Source organism: Falco punctatus, assembly GCF_963210335.1.
Source record: "Falco punctatus genome assembly, chromosome: 9".
In the NCBI taxonomy this organism is placed as follows: domain Eukaryota; kingdom Metazoa; phylum Chordata; class Aves; order Falconiformes; family Falconidae; genus Falco; species Falco punctatus.
In genome coordinates, this window is record NC_137589.1 from 24,531,451 (window position 1) to 24,552,116 (window position 20,666).

Below are 20,666 nucleotides of genomic sequence, written 5' to 3' on the forward strand. Positions count from 1 at the left end.
CACTGGGTTTTGGGTCTAAATATGTTGAATTAAGTTCCAAGACAAGGAGTGCATAGGTGAAGAAAAGTTAGTTCAAAGGAATTCATGGATTGTGTTTTGAACAGAGGATGGAAAATAAATGGTACCAAGTGCGAAACATAACAAAAATGATCATACTGGTAACACTTTCGTAGCTCTTTAATTTTAAAGCCCTGAAGTCGATGCACTTTAAACATGCATTTGTGGGACTGGGGCTTTCATCAGCATGTGTTGTCACACTGAAATACCTGAAACCATATCTTTTTCCATATAAAGTCACACATTTATTTTGCTTCTGGAGATTCCATTTTACAGTGAAGAAATCATGTTGGCTTGTTTCCCCCTTGCTGTTCAGCCTCCTAAGTTTAGAGTTTGCAGTGGTATTACTACCACGTCATCTATTCCTGGAGAGGCAGGTTCTGTAGCCCGAGTCTTTTTATCTGACTGCCATGCTCCATTTTTTTAGTCATGTCTTCAGTCAGGTCAAATTTTTCTCCTTTTTTTGTGTTCTCTACCAATCTACTTTGATCCCCCCCCTCCCCCTTCTTTTTTTTGTTTTTGTAATTGCAACTTTGTCCCAGCAGCTAATAAAGAAAGGGAAAAAGAAAGCATCCAGGGGAAAATGAAAACTGCTGAGCTGTCTCAGTAAATTTTTGGTGTGGTGCAATGGCTGGTCAGGGTCACAGAACAAAGATCTTTCCATGAATAACATGAAAGTTTCAGCTTGTACTGGCTTCTCCTGAAAGCTCTGTTGCTTTGTTGTGACTTCATTTACATCCGAGTTTCAGTTAGATCACATACAGCAATAATCCCATGAGGATGCACTAAAAATTTGACTGTTGGAGGACCTAGGGTATGCTGTACTTGGCACTGAATCTTACAGTATCTAAAAAGATACCATGAGAAATTGTATCTGTGATACCAAGTGATACTGGATTTAAACTACAAGGCTAGAAACACATGGTTTATGTCACTGAAACCTGGGAAACAGCTGTTCTCCCATGTTGTTATGTAGCCTCCCTCTTTAAACTTTTTTGTTTGTAAAATGCTTTTGTCATCTTTTTTTTTTCTACTGCAGTTCCAGCACAATTTATACCTCAGGAAAATCACACAATCAAAATCAGTTTTATAGCACCACATAAAAACTTTTGGCAATCAGTGGTATTTAAAGGGACAGTGATTAATGACTGCAGCAGAAGTAGAATTTTTTCCATCACTTGGAGTCTTCAGCTGAGAATAGACTTTGGGCCTTGAAAATCTGCTTTTGAGCCCCACTCCCTGTTCCTGGGTGCAGGAATCACTGAGTAACGTTGTAGTTTGTTCTGTGTAAGTGGATGGTTTAAGTTGTTACCATCTGGTGAGGTGCTGGGAAACCCTAGAAAGCCACACAGGATGGAAGTAGGCTCCCGAAAGCAATCCAGAGCCTCAAGGACAGGCTTATCACTGAAGCACCTTCAGGACCTACAGCTAGATAGCCCAGGTAGGTCTTCCTTACCATGCACAGCACGTACTGGTTTGCAGGCACATTCATGAGTCACAGACCCATGACTCCCTATATTCCTGCAGGCTTTTTGGAAAACATTGCTCATCTTCTTCAGCATACATGGCAAAACAAAAACAGAACTGGTGCCTTGGGTTATAGTAAAGAGAAGTATAATCTCCTACCTGTTCTGGGGGCATTTCACCAGGTAATGCTTCACTGTTAAAGAAAAAATAAAAGAAAGAAAATGTGGCTTCACACCAACACAGTTTATGAGTTACAAATGGGCACTGCAGATAGACCTGTGCTGCTGAGACTGTGGAGTTGCCAAGTTGTTACACTGTGAGAGCTGCTAATCATCACCATTCGTTGTAGCGTGCATTAAAATGTAGTCTTACTTAAAGACATAGCTTAGCTTGGGAGAAGGGAATGTATCAAACAACACCAAAAAACTGCTGTGGAAGTGCTGGGCGACTCACATTCTAGTGGTCAGCCCAGCCAAAAGACAGCTTGCTAAGGAAAAGCACAGCAGGCCAGTAATTTTGCTTTGAAGACTTTTATTTCCCTTGTGGTGCCTCTATTTATTTCCAGAAGCCTGAAATAAACCATTCACCCACAGGAGCCACTTCTGTTCCTAATGTAAGCTAGATTGTGGCCTCAGGCATAAAGGGATTGCCTTCTGGGATCGGATCAGAGGTCCAGTCCAGCCACTACCCTATCCCTGACAGCTGTGTGTGTGAGCTGTATAAATCCTTCTGCTTTGTGTTGCTTTGAATCGCTAGTCCTGAGCAAGGGCAGCTCCTCCCCTTGCAGAGAGGCTTTGCAGCCTTTCAGGAGCCAGAGTTATTAAGATGCTCTTTTGTGGCTTAGTGGCTTCTGTGATCTGGCCAAGCTGTGCCGCGTGCTGAATGCAGAGACACGCAGGCAGAAGGAGAGGCTCTCCTGGTCAACCTCCTGACAACTTATTTCTCCGAAGGGAAAAACGGTGCATCCCTGGGCCACGGTGTGAAGCTGAACACAACATAGATCCCCCCCCCCCTCCCTTCATGTTCTCTGCTCTTTAAAAGGCCATGAAAACCAGACATCAGTGCACTTAAAGGATTATGCCCCTCTACAGGAAAGTTTTCACATTTGAAATCATTCTCCCATTCTAAGGAAGCTACACAGCTCCTAGAAGTGCATTTTAGTCCTGCGGAAAGGGGAGCTGAGAACACTAGGAACTGGGGTTAACGCAGGGGCCATGTCTAAGCCAGCCAAGGCAGTGCTTCCATCCATCTGTCTGGCCTTGTTCAGATGCACAGAGAACAGCAGGCCCGACCCTTCGGGAGCAGGAGGATGCCCATGTACATTAGTGACATGCTTTTGAGCATCTCTAGGTATGTATTATTTTGTTTTGCCCTACAGTAAATGCTCCAGGCCTTTGAACCAGGGACTGGGAAGAGCAGCCACTTCTGTGGCTGGCATAGGGTGAGCATAGGCTTCTACCAAACCCGCAGAGGGGACCTGACCTGCAGCCATCGCTGCTTCCCAGAGCACCCCGTAGCTTGAGGGAGTCCCTTTGGTGAGGTGCTGGGTTCAGTATTGCCCTTCTCGCGTCAGAGCCCTGAGGTGAGCCAGGGTCTGCTCGGGTTTCACAGACAGACGCTCCAGAGGGATCACCTCCAGCTTCAGCTACTGCAAATTTGAGTTCAGGTATGCGTTCGGCTTTCCCCCAGGCTGGGCTGTGCTTGCAGAGGGCCAGGCGGGTGTTCCCGCATTTTCTCCCTGTGCCTCCACTGCCTGCAGGCGACAGGGCACAGCCCATCGCCCTCCTTGCGCCTAGGGGCTGAGGAACAGGGGAGGAAGCTGGAGTGGTAGGAGAGCCGGGGGGGGGGGAGCTGTTGGTGTCTCTGTGACAGGGGTGAGGTGACCTCGGAGAGGTTCAGGGAGAAGCCCTGATGGAAACCTGCCCAGTAAGTTGAGGTCAGGAGGTAGTTTTGGTTGTCCCGGGCCCTGGAACTGGTGACATGGGGAGAAGCAGAGCCAGGCTTCTCTTGGAGGGCCTTTGAGGAAGATGGGTCGACAGCCACCTCACTGAAGCTAGGAGAAGGCTGTGTCTGGAGCCTGCCTGGAGGCCTGGGGCGATGCAGAGGGAGGATTGCTTGGCCGGGCCTGTCTTTTCTCAAGGAAGGATGGACTTCATGATTCCACTGCGGGCTCTTTTCACATGGATACTAACATCGGCCTAGTCCAAAATGGAGGTGGGCGCAGAGTTGCCAAAGATGGAGGGAAGGTAAGATAATGCTTTTTGAGCAGCAGTGCTTATTCTAGCAGTCTGAATGAGAGAGCACTGCTGCTGGCTGACGGGGTGGGTATCTTGTGGTCAGACCTTAACCCCTGGAAGATGCTTCTGGAGGGGGTAAAGGAGTGCTGAGGGAGGAGGGGGCTCATTGTGCCCCATGCCCGTATGGCTGAGTGTAAACAGCACCTCCCAGGGAATGGCTGCTCCCTGGAGCTTAGGTTCAGGGCCCAGCGTGCTGCCATGGCCCAGGGGCTGCGGGGGGAAAAAAGCAATACGGACTGCTGAAGATTGTGTCCATCACTGATGTTTCTTCCACTACTGTTTCAGAAGAGTTGATTCCCAGATGCTTGACTGGATGCCAAGCCAATTAATGTGGCTCTGGTAAATACACTGATCAGGTGGTCCTAGTTGAAAGACTTGCCTGAAAAATCTTATCGTTGTATACTGAGTGCCTGTCTGCTAAGCTTAATTCTGTTACATTTTTGTTGAATCTGTAAGTTTAATGCTGCCAGTATTTACTGGATAATGTTCAAAATCTAAATGAAAATTTGGTGGATTTTCTGCAATTATTCAGATATTAGGGTAGTGAAGAAAGGTTTTAACAGCCTAGAAGAAATTACTTTTCCTGTTATATGTGCTTATTCTATATTGTATTCTACATTATTTCTATATTTTAATGGTGTTGGTTCAATGTAAAAAGACCTTTTCTCCAAGCTGCTTATATGCTTATACCAGTGTAAAGCAACAGAAGCAAAACCTAGCCCAGCATCTGCTCAAGAAAAACCAGGATACATCAGTGTGTCTAGTGCTTGTGGCTTCAGGGTGACTCGCCATGACCAACATACTTAAGTGTGGGTACTCCCTTGGCACAAAACCTTTGTCATCACTTAACAGGGTAGGAAGAATAACATTGATCCTGCTCCTTCCTCTTGGCAAGCAGAGTGGTTGGGTTCCATTAGAATCAAAGTTACTCTACTGAGCCCACTACTGGGAAGAAAGAGCCACAGCCTGAAAAGTGTTTGTGGTCAGGCAAGGACCTCTGTATACATTTGTTTTTTAGTTTATGTGTCTTCTCTCTCGTGTATCTGAGTTACTCATTCCTTCATGGTATGTGTGCAGTGCCAAAGAGGCAGCAAAGTCATTATTTCCTCCTGTCATTAAGAGTACACATCACTAACCAAACTTTTTTTGAAAGCTTCTGTTCGGAGATGGTCCTTACACTCTCCTTTACCATGGTGGCTGCTAAGCGTGCTGGTATCTCATTCTCACAGCTTGTGTGAGGTTAAACTGAAATGAAAGTAGAGCCTGCACTGGCTGCTCTACAGATCTGAAATTGCACTTTTGATTACAAAAGGACAGCTTTCATGCAGATGTAACCTCCTTGAGAAACCCTCTCTGAGGAAGAGAAGAATGAAGCAGTAACCCTTGATTTTGAAAGATTATTGTGAAAAGGCATACCTGAATGATTAAATGATGCTTTAGTTTCAAAGAATGCTACAAATGAAAGAGTACTAATAACAACTCCCATATTCCCAAGAATATTGACAGCTAGTCAGGAAGAGAGAAGAAAACAGAACAGAATAAGGCTGCTTTGAAACCCCTCTAAATGTCTGCAGAAAGGTCACTCATGCAAAATGTTAGCTAGAGCTGATCAGAATGCAATTTAATGATATATCACTTAGTTTTCTTTCAAAGAAGCTCCAACAAGCTTCAATTTATGTTTATACAAAGCTGAAAGATTTTGAAGAGTCCAAACCAATTTTAAATGGCTATTCAAAGGGAGCAAAATGCCTTTGTTCTAGTTTTGCTGGCAGAAAAGTTTTTTTCTGCCATTTTTTTTTTGTTTTTATTAAAATCAAGACAAGGAGATAATTCTCTTTTCTGCTTTTTCTGTATTCTCCTTCTCCCCCATCTCCCTCTTTGGTAAGGTCCTTGCAGTCAGCAAGAATGACATTTCACTAACCTGTGGATCTCCTCTTGTTCAGAAGTGACTGACAGAGAATAACAAGTGTAAATAGGAGGACGCTGATGATTCCTATAGAACACACAAACACTGCATATACATACAGATCTGAAAGACAAGCACAGATAATAGTCAGTGTTGCAGCTGTATGCTTCATGCTTATAGGATAGAAAAATTAAATCAAGATCTAAATAGACCCCTGCCCAAAGTATTTAGGGTAGAAGCTCAGAACTAATTTAATGCTTTTGAAGCTTTCATATAGTGTCCTGCTCAGTTTAAAATTTGGTTGAAGTCTTCATAAATGCAACTAGGTTTAACTGCACCTAAAAGGGGGCTTACTTTCAGGAGAGATGACATGGCTGTTTGGGTTTTTTTCTTTCCTTTTTTTTTTTTTTTATGTGGAAAATGAGAAGCAAATAGACTTCAATTGGATTATTTCCCAGTTCAAACAGCTGTGCTTTTTTTTATATATAAACGAAGAAAAGGGGGGTGGGTTTATATATAAACCAAGAAAAGGTGCTGCAAAACAGCAGGGGAGCAGTGCTAAGTAGCTGAGGAAGAAGCAAGAAAGTCTGTGATTGCTTCTTTTGGTGGCAGCACCAGCTTGAAATTTTTGGGTTTTGGGTTTTGTTTGTTTGTTTGTTTTCCAGTCTACAGCCTCAGTCTCCCTTTATGGCTTTCATTCAGGTGCCGTAACACATTCCCAGTGGAGCTGACAGGAGTTGTACCATGGCAGATCAAGACAGAGTATTTTGTTCAGAAAAAAGAATAAATCTTTACTGACTTATTTCTGCTTTTACTAGAACTCCAAATAGAGTACTTCAGGGTTGCTGTACCCATTAATGTCTTGAAATGTCCTTAGGGAAGTATATTGGTTTCTTTCCTGTTTCACGGAGAGGAAACTAAGCCTCAGAGGTCAAGTGTTCTTGTAGAAAATAGCGTTGCTGCAACTAGACCCTTGATCTGCAGTTCTGTGCTTCATTTCCCTTACACAGTACAACAATATAGTTTGTAAATTGTGGTTTAAACAGCAAGGCTCCCCACAGAATCAAGGCCATCCTGCAAATGAACATTCCTGCCTGGCAGGCAGTGCAGCAGCTGCAGATGCTGTGCTGGCACCTTGCTAGTGCTCTGTTTTGGGGTGGGAGGAGAAGGAGGGAATCCCAGCTTCGTGTAACTTCAGATTGCGCTCTTGTGGAACGGTTGTCCACTAATCTACACAGAAAATACTGCTTGCCTGGAAACTCAGGGGAGCTTTTAGCTGCTCTCGCAGTGCAGAGCATGTTCAGCACGCAGTTTCTAAGGCTAGTGGGAGCATAGAGACCTTGGTACCTCTTCAGACATGCTCAGCACCTTTCTGGATAAGGGTCTGCATTTACTTTGCATGATTAGCCAGGCATAGGTTATTTTCCCATTGACCATAACAAATATACAAGAAACTGAAGCAGAGGCCTTCCATTCTCTTTTCTCTGGCCCCTTGTACTCTGTGAGATGTTTTTTCAGGCAAAGCCTGAGTTTGCACAGGAACTGGCAAAACTGGTCCTGTTTGGGGCATTTTAGTTGCCCTGTAGTGCTGGACTAAGCTAACATCTTGTATAGAACCAATAGCAGTTAGATGCATCTTTACCTTCAAAAAACTTCCAAGTTTCATGGTTTTTCTTGAAAGTGGGATCATTAGAAGATTTTGAAGAAATCACTGGAAAAAAAACACAAAGAAGACATGACAAGAACTGAAAACCTGTGGCACAAAGAAGACATGACAGGAACTGAAAACCTGTGGCATAAAAAGTTGGGACCTCTTGAAGCAAATGTAGTTCTGCCTTAGACTTCAGTACACCAATATGTTGCTTTGTCTTACAGGATAATTAGCTTTCGATTAACGCTTTATAACACTTCAGTTATAAAACAACATTGTAAAAATATCTTCCAGCAGATCGCATCCGGCTTGGCACTCCCCATGACTGCCATATGGCTTAACACTGCCTCCCTGATGTCATCTTATTCTGGGAAGATGCAATGTATGGCTCTTCAATCAAAAGTTAAATGCAATGAAGAACAGCAAGAGAATAGAAACGCACTTTAGAAATGCCTGCGCCTTAGAATAGGGTGGCCATGTGCTTATAAGGTCTGTAATGACTTTGTGGGGATGGTCTCAGTATCTCAGGGAAAAAGCTGCCATTAATGCTCTATGTAGCTGGTTTTACTCTTGACTCGGTGTTCTCAGTTACCCAGAACTCGTACCTCTAGGGTTGCAGTTTGTGTTTCTGTGCCAAAACGGTATTTCTGAGAGAGGAGATGAACAATTTTTGCTCAAGAGAATGGGAACTCATTTTCCCTTGTAGTTATATATTAAAGATTCTTAACACTGTAGTCTATTTCAAAGTCTTAGAGGTTAAGAAAAAAAATAATTGGAAGAACAGTAGCTTTACTGAAGGACACAGCATGGAGCCAGCCACATTAGGCACAGCTTTTTTAAAAACACAGGGAAGTCATTCTAGCAATTCCAACACGATAGTGTTTCCCCAGCTTCAGGATTGACTCTGTAGGCCCCTGATTATGTCCAACTTGCCTTCCTTCCAAGGTTTCCCTCCAGTGTTCCTTAGCAGGTTAAACTGCCCTGCAATTCTTACAACGTGCCCAAATAACACACTGAGAGAACCCAAGGTAAGAGCACTGCCCATGAGTTCTTCTTCTTACTTCCCTCAAAAGCTGGCTTCTATGCCATGCCCTTTAAAAATACATGGACATGATACCTGCCTATCTGCAAAAAAACCACCCATGTATGCATGCATGGACTTTCTGAAGCATGTCCATACACTTCAGAAATTGCATATCTGAGCTCAAAAGCAGACTGCATCGGCTGCATCTGCATACTCCCAGTGTCCTTCGCTTAGATGTAGGAACAGATGAGGCCGTACATCTGAACTAACGTAAACTGCTCTGTCAGTGCTGTATCAATGGCCATCGACTTTTGAGTGCAGAATAGTTTAAGTTCTCAGCTAGCATTCCTCTGCCTATGGGTGGGAGGTTTTCCCAAGAAGACTGCATGCCCACAAGTTACACCAGCTCGCCTAGAAAAAGGGTGGACTGAATGACTATGTTCTAACTCAGTTAAGAGGGAAAATAGCTGCAGTTTGCACAGAATTGTGCTCTCTGATTCAAAAGGAGCAGACTACAGAGCACTGGGCAAATCGGTGAATGTCAGTATCATAACAGCTGTACAACCTAGCACTAGAATCCAAATGCTCTGACTGCTGGATCACTGTTCAAAACCTTCTCTGCTCTCCTCAGCCACATTGTTTATACATGCTGACATTTTTGATGACATCAGATTAGATTATGTCACTTGTGTTAAACCATTATTTTTCTTCTGCTAACAATTATTACAATGGAATAGGAGTCTGGTGATGTCCTCCAGATTGCCAGTGAGGTCTGAATTTCCAAAAGAGGTTCACATGGCAAATCTTTAAAGTATCTTACTGGAAAGGGAATTCATTAAGGAGTGTCCTGTATGGATGTGAGGTGTGATGCTAACTCAATGAATATAGAACTACTTTCAGGACTGATGAAATCTTCTGTTCAATTGTGATGGCAAGATCATCCTGAATATTTTAACAAATCTATTCATTACATGAAATCATCACACATGTAGATTTTTGGCAAGTATTTTACAATAACTTCCCTGAAAAAAAAGGGCTTTTCTTCCTACTGGGGAAAGAAAACACCTTGCATTCCTGTAACTTGCAACATTTTTACAGTTTAGAAAGAAGGAAAAGTTAGTTTTCCTTCTTTGCAGTAACTGAATTGATCTGAACCCCACACCTTAGCTACACAGAGCAATGAGAAGTTTCTGTGTTACAGTTAGCAATAGCCTGAGCAGATATGAAAGATGCAGAGTGGCATTTTGTGAAGAGGAGTATGACAAGTGGTCTGACAACATTTTATGTTGTTTTTTCTTCTGCTAGCATTTACCTGGAACATGTCATTCCCTCTCCAAGCCCTCCTGACAAATCCGTATGTTTCATTGCAAACATTTAAGAAATTCCATCATTTAGTGAATGAGAAAACACTTTAAACTGCTGAACTGCTTTATGAAATTACATTATCACAGGAAAATCCTAAAAATTATTTTCCATCTGACTTTTTCTCTACACCCCCACTCACCCCACCCAGTTTGTTAGTTGTTCTAGTTCTGTGTTCCTTGGGTACATCTATCGCTCTATTTTGCAAGTCCTTCATGCAAGAAACACATTACTTGTTATCAATCCTATCTTTCAGTGTATTGCTCTTGGAGCTAGCTACCTGGTCTGGTGCAGAGGATCTGAGGGAAAGGTCAGTACAGTGTGAGCCCCTGGCTGAAAGAGCATTCTCCTCCTCCAGTTTCTCTCTGTCTCTTAACGTCAGACCTGGCCCTCTCTAGCTCTCTTCCCTCAAGTTATCCTCAGAATTTTTTCTCTAAAGCACTGGAAAAAGATGTAGTCTATGCTCTAGGAGACTCTGGAATTGTATGGTGGCCTCCTAGCCCTGCTTGTAGGCCTGCAAGCTTCAGCCCTGACCATCTATTTGAGATGCTGTTGGAAGTAACAACACCTGGTAGTTACTCACAGCCTCTCCTCCTCTTTTCCACTGGCACAGCATTTGAATCACTTGTTCTTTCTGGGTTGAGATGAGAGCCTTGGCTTCCCTTCCCCATGCCAGTTGCCAGTTTTGCCCCTTCCCAAAAGTGGGAGGCTGAGGCAGTTGGGATGATCAGCCCTCCTGTTTGCCAGTTCCTTCTTGACACTGGCTGAATCTCTCCTTCCAGCCAAATGTAGAGGGGTGAAGAAGGAAGAGATAGGGAAAGGAGGAGCAGAGCCAGTTCCTAGCCAAGCGCAGGAACAGCAGGGAAGAACAACTGCTGAGCATGAAGCAAGCTAATGCCTGAATTCTGTAGGGCTAAATCATGCATGCAATAAAGTTTCATTTCATATCCCTTTGTGGTTGTAAAACTAACCACTGTGTCTTGGCTCCAGCCACTCAACATGGGGTCAGTGCTTGTAAAACTTCATGCCCTCCAGAAATTAAGATGGCTGAGTTCAGGAGATCTTGGACTCTAGTATTTTTACTCCTCCCTGTTTAAAAACAAAAGAGTGAAAACAGCAGCAAAAGTCATACAAGACACTGTTCTTTCAGCTGTGAAGCTAATTAATTCTATGTTCCATACCCAAATGGCTCCCCTCACCACAACTTTAGTACTGGGCTCATTTGCCTGTGGTATGTCCAGGAGCCCCTGACTGTAATAGGTAAGGTCACTGGGCACACAGCAGCTCAAGAACAATAATTAACCTTTTTTGTCCTTACAGCCTTCCTTCAGTTAGGAGGTTCATACAGATCTTCTCATCCTCACCCCAACCAATTTCACATTACTTGTACAACCTTAATATCTTCAAGGCTATTATCTCATTAAAATCAGCCCATGGATTCAAAAGGGTGCAGACTAGTTTATAGTGTGATCATGTAAGCTTTGGGTTTTTTAGGATACCAGGTGTGGATTACAGATCACACTTGGCTGCAGGATTATATTTCTGACCTGTGCTACTGATTGCTCTGGTAATTCATACTTAGGAGTCTAATGAACATTGGTGAAGTTTTCCTGTAAGTCCAGTTGTGTGGTCTCCTGTGCAAAAGAAGTGTGGCTGATGTACAGAGCTGTGGTCTGGGTGTTGGAGGGGTGGGCATTTCCCTGGTGGAGACAGGTAAGGTGTTGGGGCTCCTCTTGGGACTTGGGTCCTGCTCTGTCATTATTTATATTTCTGACTGTCTGCAACCAGGGAGCAGGGGAAATCCCATATCAATGTCTTAGAGGCTTCCCAGACAAGTTTTGCATGCCAAATAAGACCTAAGAGTTTAGACTAGGATTTTCTTTCTGTTGTTTAAAATTGATCCATGGTCTTTACTTCTAAACCAAACAGAACTTCAGCTTTGGACCATTAGTGTCTTTTATCATTGGTAGTAATAATTAGCTAATCACATTATGTTAATGCCATGATTTATCAAGGCAAATTTAAAGATCGCTGGTCAATATGAAGCTGCTCTTTATCTCTTGTTATACGATATTTTTTCATGTCTTTGTTGTCAAACTTTTTGATAGATCAAAGTGAAAGCTTGTGATACCCGAGAGCCATCCACAGGAGATAATGCACTCAAAATTATTTTTTACTGTCACACTTCTCTCCCTAGTGTGTTTATAATCCAAAAGTAATACAGAAACCTGAATGACACCAGTGAAGCTGGAGTTGATGGAATGTGCTTTGGATTAAGAGCACATAAACATGTTCAAATCCATCTTGAAAAGGCTTGTAGTCAATGGAGTTCCCTCACACCAAAATTAGTTTCAGAGGAGAGCTAGGGCCATTTTCACCAAAACATACGGTGGATAAGTGGGATTAGGGTTTCCCAGCTGCAGGAAAAACCTTTAAGGTCTAAACACAATGATAAATTTAGCATGAATAGGAGTGGCAGAAACTTCATGAAGTACAGTTTCCTCCCACAAGATTTTCTGTGATTGCTGGATGAGCCTTTTGAATTTCCAGACCCATGGTCCAAGCAGTCACCCTTGATTTTTGGTATTATCTTTAGAGTTGGCCATGTGGGAAATGAACTTTTCTGTTTATAAAGCCACAAGCAGGGGGCTAGTTTGCCAGCTAGGGCTAATGGCACAACTGCTGAGCTCCACCACCTCTTCAAAGAAGCCTGTTCTCCAAATTCAGTTTTACCCATCTCTGAAAGAGTGGGTGTGGTGGTTTTAGATTTGAGCTGACCCATCCCAAAGAGAAGGCTCGTTTGTAACTTGGTTCAAAACCATCAGTCTTTGCTAGTCATTTCTTTATCTGAAGTTCAATATAGCTTTTCTAGCTCTGCTTTCTGGCTACAAGTGGTATAAACAAAGGTACAGAAGTGATACTAGAAATGCTACTTACCAACTGCTGCTAGACTAGTTCTAAAAGCAATGAAAACACTAAGAGAGAGGCAAAACACAGATCTAAAATATAATGGTTCTATTTCTGGCTGACCCACTGCATTTTTTTTCAGAAAATAAGTTAATTTCTCTCTGTTTCTATCTCTTTGTATTTAAATAATAATGGCATTTGTTTATTCCCACTAGCAAAGTCATAGAGAACTTGTATTCGGTCTGGCTGAGATGGAGTTAATTGTCCCCATAGCGGCCCTTCGAGCGCTGTGCTCTGTTTTGGTAGCTACAAAGGTGTTGATAACACACCAGTGTTACGGCTGCTGCTGGGTAGTTCTCACACAGCATCAAGGTTGTCTCTCTAGCATTACCCCCCTCACCAGTAGGCTGGGGGTGGGCAAGATCTTGGGAGGAGAAATAGCCAGGACAGCTGACCCAAACTGACCAAAGGTTTATTCCATACCATATAATGTCTGCTTGGCAATAAAAGCTAAGTAAAAGGAGTAGGAAGGGGGGCATTCATTATTTACGACAATTGCCTTTCAGAGCAACTGCTATGCATACTGAAGCCCTGCTTCCTAAGAAGTCTCTAGGCATCTGTTTTCCTTTGCTTCTGTGCACAGCCTTTGCATTTGCTTTATTAAACTGCCTTTATCTTGCCCCACAAGGGTTTTTTCCATCTTATTTTCTCCCCTCCCTGTCCTACTGAGGAAAGGAGTGATAGAACATTTTAGTGGGCACCTGGTGTCCAGCCAAGGCCAAACCACTGCAGACCTGTGGCTGAACGTAAAGGAGTTTTAATTACTGCTATTCTGGTAAAAGGCAAAGGAAATAGACTATCTTCTACAAATCTACCAGTCTTCCCACTTTTTTACATCTCATTATGGGCTAAATAATGTTTAAATTGTAATGTGTAAGTAAAGAAATTATTAGTTTTTCTTCTCATATCCACAGATAACACTCAAAAATAACCTCACTTCAAGTATCTTACAGATTAACTTGCAAGAAAAGAAAAAAAAGGGATCATTGGACAAGAAAAAATGATAGAACTGAAATCAGTAGTCTCTCACCTCTTATTTCGGTAGCTGCTGTGCCATTTGACCAGGCCGTCCACTTATTCCTGTGTTTGCCAATTTCCTGGACTTTGCATATATAATGTCCTTGATCTGTTTCCTGGAGGCTTAGAATAAGAAATTTGTACATAGTTCCGTGTTTTTCTTTAAGAAGATGAAGTCTTTGCTTGTGGAAATGATGAGTATAATTTCCATAATATTGGACAGACCCAAACTTCGTCATTTTGATCATCAGATATTCCTGGGTAGGTGATGCAGCAAATACCCACCGCACAGCCAGCAAATTTTCTGTCTTTCTCTTTTGAGAAATGTGGCAGTAAAGGGTAGCATTATCTCCCTCCAAGTATCGCACTGTTGGTCCTGGAGAGACTGTCACATTTAAAGCCTCACAAACATCTGCAAAGGAAAGGAAAGATGGTGAGAATCCTCCATACCAGCACAACAGCACCATAATCTCTCCCAGTATGCAAATCCACTGTAGGTAAACTGATGGCATCTGTTCAGTGTGTAGCAATTTAATGAGCTTTTAGAACCTGACATCTGTCTCTCTGTGAATGTTAAAGATGGTATAAGGCCCTCCTTCAGTGAGTCTGCTCTAGTATTCTTGCTGTCACTAATAAGATAGGGCTGAAGTGGACACCTTGCTGCTGTCATAGGCTCAAAATCACAATCTTTTGTCAGTCTGAATGAGCATTAATCTAAAACTAGCTTGGAACGAGAGCAAAAAAATGTCTTTTGGAAAGCTGTTCCATGACCAGCTCTTCTAATCACTTGCATCCCACTCAGGATTTCCAGGCTAAATTGTTTCAGTAGCCAGTTTATGCCCACCTGTTCCTGTGCCAAACTTAGGTTTAAATAGTGTTTTCTTCTCTAGGTCTTGCTTCCTGACTCATATAGAATGCAGTTATCTGGTGTCTCAGCCTTTGCTTTGTTGAGCTAAAGAAGCCAAGCTGTTAGTCTCCTCTAGTGAAGTACTGCCTTCACTTCCATATTCACTTTAGTAGTCCTTCTCTGCATTGTTTCCAGTTTATTTTTTTGTTTTGATTGTAATTTTTTATATATTTTTCTTAATGTGGGTGACTGGAATTATAGACACGGTCTGGAAAGAGGCTCTCCAATGTGAAATAGTCATGGTACTTCTCAGATTCTACTGGGATATATACCTTGCCTGGTATATCCCAGAATTACATTGTCTTTCTTCGTGATATTTTCACGCTTGATTACATGTCAGTTTACAATTAAATAATATACTTTGGCATTTTCTTTGTCATTTCTGGTTCAATTCCTAGTATACCAAAAGAATTCTTACTAATCCCCAAGTACATGACATTGCTTCACTAAGTTCTGCTCCACTTTTGTTACTTGGTCCTCAGTCTTTCCTACATGCTATCCCAGTCTTATGCTAACTTGATATGCTCACATAATTTCAACATGTATGCTTCTTTCTACTTCTTCTAGACGTCATTTGCACAAACCTTACATGATACTGTTCCCTAGATGATCACTGAAAAACTACCAGCCTCCCTATTATGCCTGTAACCAGCTCCTTTCACAGTTCTCCATGTCCTCTGTTTTAAGTAATACTCTCCTTGTCATAACCAAATGGTCATCTCAAACCTGGGTTAAATCTGTTAGATTAGTCCTTCTGACTACAAATTCAAATTAATCAGACATTATTTGCATGACACAATATGGCATAAGATTATATTGGGGCAAATCATTACTTCACTGTTCCATTCATTTCTGACTCTTTCTGCTCTTCATCATAAACTTATCTTAGACCAGTTGTTTGTCTCTCTGCTTTACTTCTAGCAACAGAGAGTATAGGTGAAGATTGAAAGAAATCCATAGATGTTCATTAGAGGAAGATTTTTCTTTCCTGACCTGATTTATGCTGGTCTGATTTTCTGAGGCATGGGAATCAACACTCATTTTATTTCCTTCCTAATGTACATTAAGAATGTTCTTATTAGTCATATCAGAGACTGATTTATTTTTTACCAATGGTATATTGTGGCAATATGTTCCCTAAATGACTTGTAATGTGTAATCTACTGGTTTGATGGCATCCACTAGAGAGAGAACCATATTTCAACAGTGAGCAAGCAGTCCCTGCAATACGCTCTGCAGACACAAAGTGTCCTCTAAAATATGAATTTTAAACTTCCAGTTATGTGAATATACTGTACTCAAATACTAATGAGAATTGCAACTCTGGGAGAATGATTTTTTCATTTCTGGACACTTTTCTAGCACATCATCTAGGAACATTTTAACAAAGGGGATGAGCATTTTGGCAAAGACTCTTGGCTGCCATCAGTTCCTGAAACACAAACGTATATTTATCTTCAAAATAAGCAAGTAAAGTATTTCCATTCAATTTCTGAAGGAGTATTAGAGTCAGAGACACTGGTTTTGTGGCCCTGGTGAAGTTGTGAAACAGACTGGTGAATTGTATCACCTTACTTAAAGTAAATCCACAAAGTTAAGGTTAATCCACATTGCAGCTGTTTGAGAAGAACCCTCTGAAAATCAAGAGTATAATAAATATTTTGGGTCATTTCAATAGAATGCTCTACTGAATGGTGTATTTTTTCCAAGTAGACATTATTTTTTCTTCATGAAGGAGAAAATAAGTTGTACAAAGAAAACTGGGAGGGTTTAATTTCTTAAAGAAACTACAACTAAGCATGGCCTAGGTTATCAGTATAATTATCTGTGCCTGATGTTTGTGTGTGCAATTCATGTAACTGCCAAAGCAAGATATTATTCTGGATTGCAGGAAGCACACAAGTAGGATAGGATGTTGAAATTTAAAATTAAGGCTGAATACAACCAAAAAGTTTAGAGGAATGAAAGTTCAGTTATTGTTGGAGTTATCTGACCTTGGTATTTACAGGCAGATATGAAGATAAGGCCTCTACCATTAAAATAAGATTAAATTTTGAAGGCTGTGCTGCTTATAAATGAGGAATAAGTTTAAGAATTTCAACACTTTTGGGGGTTCTTATAATTACTTACACTATAAATGTTTAATAAATCATTTATTAAAGTGTGGTTTGGGTAAATAAAAACCCAAACTTTTTCTACTGAATTTATGAACATGTAATGAAAACTGTAAAGAAAAACAATTATGTCATTTTCCTGACATGTGAACTTCTTGTTTGAAAAAGCTGGCTAGGGTTAATTGTGGAGTAGAGTCCCAAAATAAAAGGCAAAAGTATCATTGCTTAACTTGAAACTAGGCAGAACATAGTGCCAAAAAGTACGCAAGAGAAAATAAAGAGGAACTCAGATACGGTGATGATGGAAGCCTCTGCAAGAAGATAAAAAAGCATTGTGCATGGAGTCTCTGATCCCTTTCTAGCTGTTTACACTCATACAGACATTGGTATTTTATACCTAAGGCTTCTGCTTTTCCTTTGGGGACACTCCTTTTCATAAGGAAATATCAAATTTTGCATCCTTCATGTTGTCTGATCAGTGGGAATCCATCTCCTTATCTTCCTTCTGTGGCTTCTATTGGTGTGGCCAAACCAGTGCAGCCATGAGGAGGGTTTTGGAAATTTCCTGACGATTTTACCATGATCTCATCTCATCTCATCTTACATTGAACAGGGTCAGGTGATGCTTTATATAAAATGGAAAAACAGTATCCATTTGACTCTATCCTCTCACTGCCGTTGGAGCAGGAACAGTGGTGGATTTTGGAGGAAAGAGGTCATTTACCTCTTATGTGGAAAGGAAAAGCCTCATTCAGGGCTCTCAGACACTAGTGGAAATGTTCCTCCTGTATTTAGCAAGCACTGAATCAGCCCCAACATGAGGTTTACCCTTGTAATGGGCTTCTTGCCAAGACAAGAGACTTCTCCACAAGTTGAGAGCAGGCTTGTATGCCAACAGAGCACCTAATTTCTAGACTTCAGATTGCTGCTCCAAGTGAGGAATCACTGTTTTTCTTCTCCTGCCTAGTCAGTATAGCATGATGTAGCTGCTCAGGTGGAGCTCACCACAACAGTCTTGCTTCTGCTTGGAAAGGGAAACTATTTATAGAAAGGGGAGGAGAGTGAGTCAAAGACTTGAGGATTCCTTTGCAGTGTGCTTAATCATCAAACACATCTCTCCTATTTGCAGTCAGCTCACTTAGTTGCCCCCATCCTGATGCTATAGCTATTTGTTTCATTGGTACCCTCCACCTGCTTGTCTCACTAGTCCATTGGGAGTCAGGGAAGGTTACTGCTGACTAAACTCCGTTTTGAAAAGTGCTATTTTGAAAATAGTCCACTTCTGCTTACACCAGTTCAGTTTGAAGTATTAGCTGGGTTTGGACTTTGTTTTCTGCCCATACTACATAGCAAAACACTTCCGCAGCACTGTCAGGAGTAACAAACAACACTTTCAGCAGCCAGCAATCCTGTCTGTGCCAGGGCTGTCCCCTGTGCTGGAACCAGTAGCAAAGGCCCCCAGCCACTGCTGGGTCCTTATGTTTGGTGAGTGGTTTCAGCATGGTTGCGTTTTTGTGGAAGAACTCCAGCTACTGCAGTTGAGATACTTGTACGCAGAGCTGCTCCTGTGCGCTACTGCTCACAGCCCAGGTTTACTGTTATAGACAGGGCCCTCTCCCTTCCTCCAGGGAGACTGGCCTGCAGAATCTACAACCCACCCTTCAGGGCTGAGGGGACTTTTTTCCTCCGCCGCTGCTGATAGCTAAGGGACTACAGAGGCATGCCATCAGCGCAGTTACCTTGTGATCTCAGATTTGCATGAACAGAAGCATAGGGGTTGGCTTTTATTGTGTTGTAGTTTGTTCTGTGAAACAATGTTACTGTCAAAGCCTGCTTTATTTTGACTTCTCTACAATTAAAAAAGTAAGTGGAGCAGATGAGCCAGGCTGAAGCAAAGCTCTTTGTTTAAATGAAAATAATTAGGAGCTGGCTAGCAAGATCACCAAAAGCAACCAGATTTTTTCAGTTGAACGGATCTGTCTGCAAGTTTCATGTCAGAGACTCCTTCTCAGGAGGACTCCTGAGCTTCTGCACTGACCGAAGATGGACTTGAAGCAAACCTCTGCCTCTACCATCTCCTGCCCTTTTGACATATTCCTTTGAACTGGAGTATGTTCACTGCTTTTAACCTTGAGTGAGCAGGGCTTCCCCACCCCTCTAACCCTCCCTGCACCTTGAAGTTCAGATCTGGACTCTGTGTCCATTTTGCAGCTTTAGGAGACAGCGCTGGCCCAATGCACCTTTGATTTTGCAGGAGGTTTCTTACAGCCGACCTACGGGTTCCGTTTGCGCCGGGCGCCTACAGGATCCAGGCACCTGTGGAAAAACCAGTGCCGCACCTCCCTTTGCTTGCAGTTCCACGGGGCAGCTCGGCACCGTCCCGCCTGGCACAGGAGGTGGCGGAGGACACGTTTCTTAAACTTCCGCACGGGAAGGGTTGTCTTTTCTAAAAGTACAGCTGCGGCTCAGGTCGCCGTGCAGAAACGCTGCTGCCGGGAGCCCGGAAGGCGGCGGCAGAGCGGGGCGGGGGGCGGCGGGGGAGGACCCGGCCGGCCGCGGGGAGCGGGGTGGCCGCTCCCGTCGCTGCCGTTGGGCTTCCCCGGGCGGCGGTCCCGCCAGGCCCCCTCTCCTGGTGCTCGAGTACCGGGCGCTGCCGCCGCCCCTTCGGCGGTGCCGACGGCGGGGTGGGGGCCCGGACCCCGCTCCGTGGCGCCAAGGGGCGGGCGGCGTCCCGAGGCGGAGCCCGGAGTCCCGCGGGCGGCCGAGGGGCTGCCCCGTCCCGTCCCGGCCGGGAGGGACGGAGGGAGGGAGGGAGGGAGCCGCCGGGCTGGGCGCCCGCGGTGCCGCTTACCTGGGGCCGTGGCCGTGGCCAGCAGTGCGGCCAGCGCCGTGGCCAGGAGGCGCATGGCCCGCAGGCCGCCGGGTCGGGTCCCGTCCCGTCCCTTCCCTCTCTACCGAGCTGCCTCCCTCCTCTCCTCCCTGGCCTCTCGCCTCCTCCCCGCCCGGTCCTCGCTTCTCCCCTTGCCTTTCATCTCCTCCCCTTTCTCCTCCTTTTTTTCCGCTTTCTTCCTTCCCTCCCTACTTCTCTGCTCTTCCCACCGTCTTGCCCTCTATTCAACACCCCTCCTTTTTCTCTCGCCTTCTTTCCCTTTCCTTTCTCCCCGCCGAGCCCAGGCCTGTGGGATGACACTAGGACCGGATAAGGCAGCTCCATCTGTAGCCTGTGACCCCCCCGTGCGCACACCCTCAGCCCGAAGGGCCCGGGTCTGCAGGTGGCGGGTGGGATGCTCCCCTAGCTGAGCACAGAAAGCCTCCTCGGAGCCGGTGAGACAGCCTGGCAGCTAGGGGTTGTGGGGCAGGGTAGCAGGGAGGGGAAGGCTGGGTTATGCATCCTCTCTGCTTTCCTGGAGGTATTTGAAATTTCGCAGGCCCTCATGCCCATTCCCCTCACCCCGCTCCTTAACTGGAATAGGGCCACCATTAGCAGGCAGTTCTAGTTAATGGCTGCCTGCCTTTCCTTTCCTTGGGCTGTGTTGGTGGCAGCCTGGGGACAAGGAGCTCTGGCAGGCCACAGTGGCCCTTCAGTAGGCACACGGGGGTGGATGCTGTAGGCTGTTTGGACACCTGTGCTAGGACATTACACATGGTGCTCCAGTGCTGGGAGGATTTTGGCCTCTGCTGTAGCAGCACAACAGTTGACCATGGACATTCACCCTCTCTCTAAAATAATTCCTAAATTAATTGGTATAGCAGCTTAAGGTGCACCACCCTAAGGTTACCATGCTTGTTTTCCAAATGGTAGTATACTTCTAGACCAGAAAGGACAAGGGAAGTTGGCACCTGGCAGTCTACTGCTGCCCCTCCCCATTATTCCTTTTGAAAGTGTTTAGCATTTGA

The 20,666-nt window shown here is 43.9% G+C and overlaps 1 protein-coding gene across 5 annotated transcripts in view; it reads right to left on the minus strand.

Moving 5' to 3' along the window:
• VSTM4 (V-set and transmembrane domain containing 4) overlaps window positions 1-19,777 on the minus strand; it is a 38,962-nt gene extending 19,185 nt beyond the window's left edge. For 3 of the 5 annotated variants that reach the window (XR_013930386.1, XM_080401762.1, XM_080401761.1), the window contains exons 1-5: window positions 19,621-19,777; window positions 13,762-14,160; window positions 7,370-7,438; window positions 5,743-5,850; window positions 1,684-1,717 (exon numbers count right to left, since the gene is read on the minus strand). Coding sequence is in view for 4 of the 5 variants with exons in the window: in XM_080401762.1 (XP_080257888.1) it covers window positions 1,684-1,717; window positions 5,743-5,850; window positions 7,370-7,438; window positions 13,762-14,160; window positions 19,621-19,675 (665 nt within the window). In the remaining variant the exon portion in view is untranslated. The remainder of the gene's footprint in view (window positions 1-1,683; window positions 1,718-5,742; window positions 5,851-7,369; window positions 7,439-13,761; window positions 14,161-19,620) is intronic. The other 2 variants (XM_080401763.1, XM_080401760.1) reach the window with 1 other exon arrangement.
• Between the last annotated feature and the right edge of the window lie 889 nt (window positions 19,778-20,666).